Source organism: Gekko japonicus, unplaced genomic scaffold, assembly GCF_001447785.1.
Source record: "Gekko japonicus isolate JY-2015 unplaced genomic scaffold, Gekko_japonicus_V1.1 scaffold2235, whole genome shotgun sequence".
Lineage (NCBI taxonomy): Eukaryota > Metazoa > Chordata > Lepidosauria > Squamata > Gekkonidae > Gekko > Gekko japonicus.
The window spans coordinates 85540-97559 of record NW_015162018.1 but is presented as its reverse complement, the minus strand read 5'-3'; the positions used below and the strand labels follow the sequence as shown (position 1 = coordinate 97559).

Below are 12020 nucleotides of genomic sequence, written 5' to 3'. Positions count from 1 at the left end.
GCGGCTCACGGCCTGAGCACAGAGCCTCGGGGGAATGTGTGATTGACCTACCACGCTTCATTTTGCTCTGGAGCAAAAAGCCTCACCCCCCCCCCAGATTATCTTGCTCATGTGACTGGGGCCATAGTAACAAACACAAATATATTTTAATAATATCTCATCAATTAATATGGCCTTTGAATTTTAGCAGCAGAAGAAGCCATGGTGCAAATAACAACATTGTTTCAAACTATTAGGGATATATGTGCCAGTGCACACATCTTTTTCTCAATGAGTGAACTTTTTAAGTTTTAGAGATTTGCACATTTAGGGTGAGTGACTATTTCGCCTGCTGCTCTGATTGCTAGTGCTGCCAAATCCAATCCATGAAGAATGCCAAATGTTAATTAGCCTGAGTCCTTTTGGCAACCCACCTATGCTCATCTTTTGCCTTGACAACCCTATGCGGTTTCCACAAGCTGTCTGTGACTTGACAGCATGTTCCACCACCATATAATAATACAAAGCACATGTAGTCCATTCTGACTGGCGGGAGCTGTAATTTATGCTTTCTACTGATCAGAGCTTCTCTGGTTTTCCTTCTCTATCTGCTTGTAAATTCTTACATCCTGAAGGTCTTTCTGCTACTCAAAGGCCCGTTCATTACTGCTTCCTATAATCCTCTTGTTCCTATAAACTTTATAGAACATAGCTCGGCATGGGTGGGAGTGAATTATTTGCCTCAGCTGAATAGAATACCATAGAGCCCATCCTCCAAAGCAATTATTTTCTCCAGGGGAGGAGAGATCTGTTGTCTGGAGTTCAGTTGTGATACCTGAAAATCTTCAGGCTCCACCTGGAGGTTGGCTACCCTAGGCGTAGCAGTTACCATTTCAGAGCAGGGCCTGCCAGACCCAGGTTCTTGCTGTGAAAATCGAGTGGGCAATTTTGGACAAGTCACAGACTTTCAGCCTAACCTACCTCGCAGGGTTGTTGTGCAGATCAAAAGGGGGAGAGGAGAATGATGTAAGCTGCTTTGGCCTCCACTGTGGAGAAAGAATGTACTTTGCCTCCTGGGTAACAATTGCTGCCAATCTCCAGGTGAGGTCTGGGGATCACTCAGAATTAAAACTGTTCTCCAGATGGTAGAGATCAGGGACAGATAGTGGTAGGTTGATGGTTGGCTGGGAAGGAGATAGGGTTGCAAACTCCAGGTTGAGAGATTTCTGGAGATTTGAGGGGTTGTTGGATCCCCAAGCATCGAGAATAAATCCACGTTTTCGAGAAAAGCAAAATTTATTTCAAAGCTTTGGAAAGACACTCAAACACGTTCTTTGTTAGAACTGACTACCTCCAGGTGAGGGTTGGAGATAACTCTGAATTACAACTGCTCTCCAGGAGGGAGGGGGGAGGAGATGGAAAGCTGAAGCAGAGGGGCAGATAAAAGTAGGTTGATGGTTGGCTGGGAAGGAGATAGGTTTGCCAACTCCAGGTTGGGAAATTCCTGGAGATTTGAGGAGTGGAGCCTGGAGAGGGTGAGGTTTGAGGAGGGGTGAGACCTCAAACAGGTACAATGCCATAGGCTCCACCCTCCAAACCAGTCATTTCCTCCTGGGGAATCACTGCTTCCAGTCTCCAGGTGAGGGCTGGAGACCACTCAGAATTACAGCTGCTCTTCAGATGGCAGAGATCAGTTCCCCTAGAGAAAATGGTGGACTCTGTGTCAATATGCCCTGCTGAGGTCACCACAGCAAATTGACGCTGAGTGTCCAAAGCTGAAGCATCCACCCAGAGCCTCTTTCTAGAGCTCGTTGTATTTATTTCCACAACGGACCTTATTCTTAGTTATATAATAATAACTGTCCTTAGTTTTATAGGGTGTTCATTGCACTCATTTCACTGTATACCAATGACTGATATACCAACAACATAAGGTATGTCCATTTTCCTGTTTCATATTACAGATATTTTAGGGAGGCCCAGTGAGTGGACATAAAGGCAAAATCTGGACTATGAGTTTTCTTGGTTCATAATACACATTCTTAGCCACTGTGCCACAACATCTTCACTAGTGGGTATCAACTGCAGTGATTTAAAGTAGCTACACTCTGAAAGTACAAAATATCTCTGAAGTTTTGAAACAAGGACTGTACCTTTCAATAGGAGACATCTGACAACAGTTGTCCTCTATATTTGATAGAGGACCTCCCACTCCTTCCCTAACAAAACTTAGTTACTTTAATGTTCCCGGTCCCTTCTGCTTTAAGAACCACTAGCTTTCTCTTTTTTCTCTCCTATAGAATCAGATATTGCTGACTTTGATGGGAGAAGCTCCCTCCTCTACAGGTTCAACCAAAAACAGATGAGCACCTTTAAAGACGTTATTTCCCTGAAGTTCAAGAGTATGCAGGGAGACGGGGTCTTGTTTCATGGAGAGGGGCAACGTGGAGATTATATAACACTGGAGCTTCAGAAAGGGAAGCTGGCTTTGCATCTCAACTTGGGTATGTATCCTCAAACATTCCAACATATTCTACAACACAGTTTGATCCTTAAATCATCACCATCGTCATTGCAGAATAGGTCCCATATGAAGAACATCCTTTAATACGCAACAATGAAAGGCATGTGGATGAGAGAGCGGAGTAATGTAGTGACACAGCGGCATATATCCTTACTATATTATTGTGACTTTGTGTTGGCTAGCTTCATACACTTCAGAAACATGAAGGGTTTTATTTTAGCAAAGGTTATGTAGAAGAAGGATGCTGTAAGATTGTAATACATTTGTTATTAAATAGGCTTCCCTGGGTGTGCTCTGTTTGGCAGTTGTATTTTGACACCTGTCATGCTCATAAAAAATGATAGGTACATTATGTGTACTGCATGGGCTGAATATATGCACATATGTTGCAGTTCTTTGGCCATGCAGTTATTTCTGATACATTCTTCTGTTTTGAACAAGATTTCATGTGTAAGCTGAGTTATCCTGCCCTATTTATGTGATATTTATTTGGTCCAATAAAAACCTGTCCTTTAGTGGTTACATGGGATCACATGGAAGTCAGTGAGATGTGCAGCCCAAGTATAAGAACGTTCACTTTAAAATACATCCTGCTGTTTTCAGTGGGGTTTACATGCATGTAAACATGTATGGCATTACATGCATTACTGTTTTTTGTAGCATAATCTAGCTCACTTTCAAGAATTCATGGATCCTTTTTTTTACTCAGTGGGTCATGCAGCAAGTTTAGTCTGAAGTAAGTTCCATTGGCTCTAGTGAAACTTGCTTTCAAAGAAGCATGTTTAGGATTTCACTCTTAAATGCTTTAACAATGTGTTGTGTATCTGTTTTGACATCCTCCTCCCCAGTCCTTCTACCTGAATTACACTAATTTGTAAAAGGGCACTGATTGTGTATTGACTGAGCTCAGTTGTGCCTTCTTGACAGGGAACTGGAGAATTCCCTACCTGTTCACCACTTAAATCATGAGTGGTGTGCTTTCTCCTTGATGCATGTTAATTTGCAATGTGTATCATTTTTTTTTTTTTTGCAATCTGCTTTGCTGATTTTAAGCATGGTGTGCTTCAATATGTGTTGATTACTATAACCCAATAAAATTTTGCTTGTTAGGCTGTAGCTTGTCAGAAAAAAACTATGATTGTATTTAGATTTTGGTAATTCCCATTCATTTGGAGGTAAAATTTTAACCTTTGTGTTTGGCGCATCAGAAGCATAGAATTCTCGCGATTCTAGTGTGCAATTTCTGCTGCTTGGAATGAACAAGCTTTTTAAACCTGTCCAAATGATGATGTCTAAGGAGTTTTGCTCACTGCTTTCAAAATAATTATTTAAAAGGTAGCAGAGTCACATCTGATGCATAAGGTTCACTAATTCCAGGCTGCTGGCCTGTTTATATATTGCAGCCAAAGCAACAGTCTTCTAACATCTGAAAGACTAACACATTGATTGTGGCATATGCTTTTGTGAATCTGAACTCACTTTGTCATATGCAGTCTCCACAAACTACACAGGAACTACCTCTATTCCCACCTGTGCACTGTGGTCGTATCAGGGGTCATTTTCTGCAGGAGCGCACAGGAGTGGAGCTCCAGCAGTAAAGAGCCCAGGGGGCGGGCACATGCAACAAGCCCCACCCCCTGCTCCCAGCAGCCCTCAGTCAGAGCAAGAAGCAGCCAGGTAAACTGCAGAGCCCCCTCTCCCCCCCAGTCCAAAACAGTCCAGTGGCACCTTTAAGACCAAGGTCTATTCAGGTACAAGCTCTCCCTCCTCTGCGAGGACAGATCTGCACGTTCCCCCCCTCCAATAGCTAGCAATCCAAAACAGTCCAGTGGAACCTGAGCGGTGGGTGTTGCCTTCTGACACACTTCCGGTGATGTCAGGGGGTGTGGCATATGCAAATAAGTTATGCTAATGAGTTGTGCTAATGAGCTCCTGCACCTCTTTTCCTACAAGATGACCCCTGGTTAGTCCATCATCCGGCCCAAATGGATTGTTCATTGCAAGCACTAGCAATGTCAGCCTAGCATATGTAGCATCAATTCTTTACATGAAAAGCACTTTCCCCTCTTCTGGCTATGCTTGCATCGCTTTAATTGGTTGCTCATTATGTTTACTATTCAGTGTAGAGATATGAATTAAATATTCTCTGAGTAAGGGTTGAGCTTCTCTGTTCTCATTCATTAATAATTTGTTAAGAGTGATACAGTTAATCAAGAAAAAACACTAATTGCCATTTATAGCATTGTCTTTGTTCCTTTTAAAAAACAAATTGGCTACTTCGATATAATTATAGCACAGTGCCTGCTGCGGCTCCCCCCTCCCCCCTTTTCTCAGAGGCTCCTTTCAGAGCTGTGTTATGTCCCAGCCCATCTGTGCACTTCAAGGATTCATTTCACAGCTGTTGTAGCTTTACTCCGTGCAGGGTCGTCTCTGTCCACGCAGAAAAGAAGGTCTTTGATTCCCTGTAATTGAACCCCTGCCTTGAGCAAGGCATCTTAGCCGTGTAAGCTGCATTCAGCTACTGAGATGCAACCAAGCAGAGAGGGAGAAAGAGGAGAAGAAGTCAAGAGGAAATGCCTGCAGAATATAGAATGAGTTGATGGAGTTCATGTGAAGTAACAGACAGCATCAAATCTCCAAAGAGAAACAGAAGGGGGAAAAATAAAGCACATAGGGGGAAAAATAAAACCGTCTTATTTTCCTCTTACTTTCTGGGAAGAGAGTCGGGTTGCCAGCCTCCAGGCAGGTCCTGGAGTCCCCTCAGAATTACATCTCCACATTACAGAGATCAGCCCCCCTCAAGAAAATGGCAGCTTTAGAGGGTAGAATATGATACCCCATAGATTCTAGGTGAAACCCCTCCCCAAATTCTTCCCTTCATGGGCACCACCTACAAATCTCCATGAATTTCCCAGACTGTAGCTGGAAACCCTAGGAGGGGAGGGGAGGAATTGCCCTTTCAAAATGTTAACTTTGTACAACCATTTGTTAGCATCAGATAGGGGAAAGGTGGTGTCTCTTTAGCAGCCATGACTAAAACAGAATCAGTATGACCTGTGCTCTCATTCTGTGCAATAGAACACCATTGGAAAGCATTATTTTGTGAAGAAGAAGAAGAAGAGGAAGAGGAAGAAGAGGAGGAGGAGGATTTATACCCCGCCCTTCATTACCCAAAGGTGTCTCAGAGCGGCTTACAAACTCCTTTCCCTTCCCCTCCCCACAACAGACACCCTGTGAGGTAGACGGGGCTCAGAGAGCTCTGACAGAAACTGCTCTTTTTTCAAGGACAGCTCTTATCAGAACTACGGCTTGCCCAAGGTCATCCCGCCAGGTGCAAGTGGAGGAGTGGGGAATCAAACCCGGTTCTCCCAGATTAGAGTCCGCTCACTTAACCACTACACCAAACTGGCTCTCGAAGGCAGGGAGAAGAAGAAGAAGAGATTGGATTTATACCCCACCCTTCACTACCCATAGGAGTCTCATAGTGGCTTACAAACTCCTTTCCCTTTCCCTCCCCATAACAGACACCCTGTGAAGGTAGGTGGGGCTGGGAGAGCTCTTGACAGAAACTGCTCTATTTCAAGAACAGCTCTTATCAGAACTACGGCTTGCCCAAGGTCATCCAGCCAGGTGCAAGTGGAGGAGTGGGGAATCAAACCCGGTTCTCCCAGATTAGAGTCCGGGCCCTCGACCACTACATCAAACTGGTTCTAAATTTGCTTAATCAAAGACCACTATTAAGCTCATGGGAACTAGAGAAATATCTAAAAACATCCCAAATTAGCTTCTGCAGGATACATGGTGCTTTTAATAATTTTCAAACAGTTATTATTTTTGCACTGCGTTGTGCAAAAGATATACCACATACTTCAGATTTCTTTGAACTGTCATAAATAGATGACCTTTTAAAACGGCAGAATGAATCTGGGGCAGCTGACAAGTGGGAGGGAGGCTGGATGTCTTGTGGGTGGTAAAAGAGTATTTAGGCAGATTGTTAATAGGGCAAGGTATGAACCAAGTTAGTGTCCTTTTGAAACAGACATTTTAAAACCATTAAATCAGTCCCATCACAGTGGTTATTCTACAAGATAGTGTTTTGTGAGGTATTTTTAATTAGGAAGCACACATCTAGCAGGCTTCTTGTACTGCATAAGACAGAACATAACAGAATGGAATAGTTCTATTGGGCAGGATATATTCTGAGATGGGTTCCTCTAAGGGAGGCCTGCACCCATAATGCCAGATGCATTCCACCAGCTATGTATTGTGTCTTGAGAGCTTCTTCTATTTTGCTATATCAGGGAAGAAGTAAATACAAGATGTTGGGCCCCTGTAAATGGACAAGGGTTGCCAGCCCTCTGTGGGGGGAGGGACATCCCCCATTCCCAGCTTCTCTTTTCCACCTCCACTCTGAGTGGTGGTGAAATATTTTAATTTTTTTTTTTTTTTAGTCACGGGGAAAAACTTGGAAGTGGCATCAGTGCTTTTTAGGGATCAGGAAAAAACGATATTGTTTTGCCATCGTTTCCAGCAGGAACTCATTAGCATAATAGGCCACACCCAACCGCATAAACTCATTAGCATATTAGACCATACCCTGACATGATGGCTCATTAGCATATTCGGCCACACCCCACACCTTCCCTTGGCTTGCCAGGGCAAGCCCCCCCTGGCCCGCCCGCCTCAGAGTCGCCCAGTGGGGGTCGCTTTCCAGGCCTTCCCTCTGTAGCCAGGCACGCAGAGGTTTTGGCTGTAGTGGGCGTGGCCAACTCCGAAGCCAGCCGGAACGCCGTTCCTGTGCATTCCTGCCCCCAAATAGCCCTGGTTTCCAGTGGTTCCTAGAAAAGTATGGGAAACCCAGAAGTGACATCACATTGTTGCCCCAGTGTCCCTCCATCTCCTGCTGGTTTCCAGGCTGGGTCTGCCAAACCTACAATGAATGGTAGGGCAGCATTTTGCTTGCTCTGTATATCAAAATTGCCTTGCATTTCGTAAATTTCTTTGGTGGTTTTGCCCAGCTTTTAAAGTTTGCTTTAAAATTCTTCTGGTCTCTTGGACTTCAACATACAACTGTAAAAGATTTCCCCACTATGAATTGGCATCTACCACAGCTAATATATGGAACCATCATTATGAGACAATTAAGGCTGCATTGAACTGTCCATCATACAGCAGTCTAGTGAACATTGCTTCTTAAATGCAAGTAGGAGATAGGGTGGAATAGTCTTCCTCACTAGGCCTTTTTACTTTAAAAAAATTTACACATATTGCTGGATCACACCAAGGTTCCTCTAGTCTAGCATATTTTACAAAGAACCCAGAATCAGCAGCCAAGAATTAGTCTACTAGAAATTGGCCTCTGGGCCAATGGTGGTTCATGAGTCCTATTTCTGGATGCAGCTCTAGTCTGTATTGAAGCAAAACGACATTTAATACTGTACGTAATTTACATGTTTGAAGTTTAACTCAATTTTAATTTCAGCTGAACAGACTGAGCTAAAAGCATTTAAAGGAGTATTTGTCTAAAAAAACTCACATCTTTTCTTTTATTTGATTAATTATGTTTGTTTAAAATGCAAGTGACATTTTTCCTGAGTTTTCCCCTTGTTGTTGCATAAACCTATTAACAGGCTTTGTCCTCCACTAATCTCTTTCTATTTTCTTTAACAAAAATGATGTCTGTTATTTCTTTTCTAAAAGAGATTAAAGCATTACAAGCACAAAAATATTCATGTCTGAAAGGAACTTAAAAGCCTCACTTCTTTGACTTTTGTAGTGGATTTGCCTTTTAGGAGGAAGTCCAGGATAATCTAGTTATTTTAGCAGACAGTGTTGGCAGAGTTACAGGCCCCAGTCACACGGGCCGGATATCGCGAGGGGGAGGCGTGGCTAATTGCCCCAGCGCAGTTTGATCCGTAATTACGCGATCAGACGGGCCGGTGGCAAACCACGGGTCCTTCCCTCAGCGCCAGCGGGTAAACGAGGGACCGGAGGGAAATGCTGAGCGCTGGCGGCATCACACCACGGGCGTCTGGAGGCAGCCCATGACAAACGTTTACTAGTACCTTGGAGGTACTAGTTTTTAAATGCGCATTGTCGGTGGTAAGCCACAGGTGCGCTCCACTTCCCAGATGTTGGGGTGTGATTGCGCCTGGATAATCCGCCCATCTTCTGTGCCTCTCCCGCGGCAACTTTGCCGTGTGACCGGGGCCTAAATATGCTAAGGAAGTGGAGCACTGACATTTTAGGGGAAAATAAGGAGGTTTATTAAAGTGGAACAAACTGTTACAGAACACAGAAGAGAGAAAACCTTAACTGTCTAACCTCACTGCTAAAGGAAGAACGACAAGAACAACAACAGAAGCTCTGCAGGAGCCGGAATTCTCCAGAAGAGCCAATCAGGAGACAGGAAGGACATAATTTTAAAATGCGGAAGGTCCCTAATCTAGCTATGCTAATTTAGCAGTCCTTCACCTGTAGGGTTGCCAGGTCTGACTAGGAAAATATGAGAACTTTGGGGGTGGAGCAGGAGACTTTGGGGATGGAGCCAGGAGACTTTTTGTGATGTCCTCTCCTGTGATGTCACTTCCAGGTCAAAGGTCAAGTGATGTCAGTTCCCAAACTCCACCCCTTCTAATGATGTCACTTCCAGCACATTGCATTAAAACCCTTCCCCTTCCGGTGATGTCACTTTCAGAGCACTCCCCCAAACCCACCTCTTCCACTGAAGTAACTTCCTTCTATCAAATCCAAATTTAAATACCAACATACATCCATGATTTCTTCCCTGGCCTTTCCTGTTAGGTCACTTCCTCCTTCCAAATTTAAATTTCTCACATTACATTGCTTTCGACCTGTCAAATCTTCAGAATCTTACTTGCCTCCATTTTATCTTCAAAAACCACTCAGTGAGGTAGGCTGCCCCCCAGGCACCAAGAATGCAAAGCATCTCTGCCCCAGACTTAATGTTCCATCTGTACTTTTTAACGAAGAGCCTCTGATGGACCTCTGCTCCGTATGTTTATCCAATCCCCTCTTGAAGCTGTCTGTGTTTGTAGCCGCCACCAGTGTTCCCTCTAAGCTGAGTTAGTGTGAGCTAGCTCACAGTTTTTTAGCCTCTGGCTCACACTTTTTTGTCTTCACTCAGGAAGGAGGGCTCCAGAGCAAAGTAATTTATGCAGCAGGCTCAGAAGACTCCACAGCTTAGAGGGAGCATTGGCTGCCGCCACTTCCTGCAGCAGTGAATTCCATGTGTTAATAACTCCTTGGGTGAAGAAGTACTTCCTTTTATCACTTCTAACCCTACTGCTCATTAGTTTCATGGAGTGCCCTTGAGTTCTTGTACTGTGAGAAAGGGGGGAAAGTTCTTCTTTCAGTGCCTTCTCTGTCCCATCCATAATTTTGTAAACCTCTGTCATGTCATACCTCAATTGTTGTTTCTCCAAGCTAAAGAGCATTAACCCCTCTTAATATTTCTTCTTGGCAAGGTGTTCCATCCCCTTAATCGTTTTAGTTGCCCTATTCTGCATTTTTCCAATGCAATACCTTTTTGAGGTGCAATGAAAAGAACTGTACACAGTAGTCCAAAATGAGACTGCGTCATAGATATATACAAGGGCATTATGATACTGGCTGATGTGGTTTTAATCCCCTTCCTAATAATCCCCAGCATAGCGTAGCATAGCATTTGCCTGGTTTTACTGCAGTTGCACACTGAGTTAACGTCTTCTTTGAGTTATCTACCACAACTCCAAGTGGGTGGTTGCGGATCTTATTCAAGGCTGGAGTGCATGCTTCCTCAGAGATTAGTTCCTTGGCTGACCCACGTGGACTAAGAACAAGGACACAGAGCAGATCACTCAACCCCTGCCAGGGCAGCTTCTCCCGGTGGTGGGGAGAGGGGCCCGTGGCGGCATCCTCATCCAGAGACTCCAAGGCCACCATTTAAGACCAACAAAGTTTTGTGCGAGGCTGGAGTGCACCCAGGGTCCCATGGCTGCATCCTTCCCTCCTCCCACGGCTCCTCCGAAGGCTGAGGCATGGATGGGGGTGGAATCCAATCCCCCTGCCCAGCCACCCATCTGCTTCTCCTGGGAGCAAACAAGTCAGAGCATGCAAGGCAAGAAAGCCGGTCTAAAGAGTCCAGTGCCACCTTAAGACCAACAATGTTTTGTGCAATGCTGGAATGCACACAGGCCCGTGGCTGCATCCTTCCCTCCTCCTACAGCTGCTCTAAAGGCTGAGGCATGGCCCAGGGAATGGGGGAGAAAATCCAACACCTCCCCTGCCCAGCCATCCACTTCTCCAGGGATCTTACCTTCTCCAAAGGCCCATGGTGCACAGCAACACCCAAGGGTTCTCAAAGTAAGACTCTGGATTCAGAGGTGTGGTGGCCTAGGTGGCATCAGCTCCTCTACAGACAGCTCCCACCACCCGCTCACTTGCACATGGTCTAATGAGGGCTGCTGGGGAGGGGCTTGTTTAAGCGGGAAGGCAGGGCAGGGCCACCCACTCCACTTGCAAAACACGTAGAAGAGACAAACAGAGGAGGTTAGTCCTCCAGCAATGGTGATGCTCTAGCATCAGTCTCTATGGTACCATAGAGACTAGTAGGGAATAATTCTAGAGGGGCACCAATTGCCACCATTTTGTTCCCCGCTTCCCGATACTCCTACATTGGGGGCAGGGTTCTCAAATTGGGGGTTCCCCCACCCCCAGCAGGGGTTTGGCAGGCCTATTCACCTGTCCCCCATAGGGTGATCTTCTGATCTTCATAAGGCTGCACTATAGACCTTGCATATTCTAGCAGATCGAAGGCCCACATACAGTGCAATGAAGTCAATGGGATTAGAAGGGTGCAACACTCCTTAGGATAGTTCTGTTAATGTAGCATGACTGTCAGTGCTACAGTGCTCCCGTTCGCTAAGATAACATTTCTCCTAATTACAGAACAGTGACTGAAGCATAAAAACTCACAGTTAAATCGTAATATTGCCATGCAGCCATGTCAGATGGCATTGTTAAAGACTCTGAAATATGCTGAACTGTGAAAAGAGTGTGGCCTGGCAATGGACAGAGCTGTGTTCCCAAAAGGAGGGCCCTTATACTGGACTATGGAAGGCCAAGGGGAGCCTTGTGCCTAAGAAGCATGCCAAACCAGATGTGGACCCGGGACTACAGAGCCTCCTACCCCTGCACATCTGCAGCCATGCAAGAGCCAGGATGCAGACCAGCAGCCCTGACCTCCAGGCACCCATGCAGCAGCAGACCAGAGAAGAAAGCCCTGCTCTGCTAAAAGACAGATGTTCCTGAGCAGAAGCCATAAGGGAATTTCCTCTCCACCATACAGGCATTCCCCACACACACACACACCTTCGTGTGTTGACTTCACCAGGAAAAACACAGATTTCACTCCCACCTGAGCCAGCCTAAAACAAAAGGATGTGCCCAGCTATAGACAATAGCCAGCAATCAAGCCTTTCTGCCACCCATCAAGATAACACTGCCATCAAACATC

At 45.1% G+C, this 12020-nt stretch overlaps 1 protein-coding gene across 1 annotated transcript in view; it reads left to right on the top strand.

Moving 5' to 3' along the window:
• LOC107105510 (contactin-associated protein-like 5) overlaps window positions 1–12020 on the top strand; it is a 198443-nt gene that overhangs the window by 130053 nt on the left and 56370 nt on the right. Inside the window, exon 6 of the mRNA XM_015405492.1 lies at window positions 2280–2483. Within this exon, the coding sequence (XP_015260978.1) occupies window positions 2280–2483 (204 nt within the window). The remainder of the gene's footprint in view (window positions 1–2279; window positions 2484–12020) is intronic.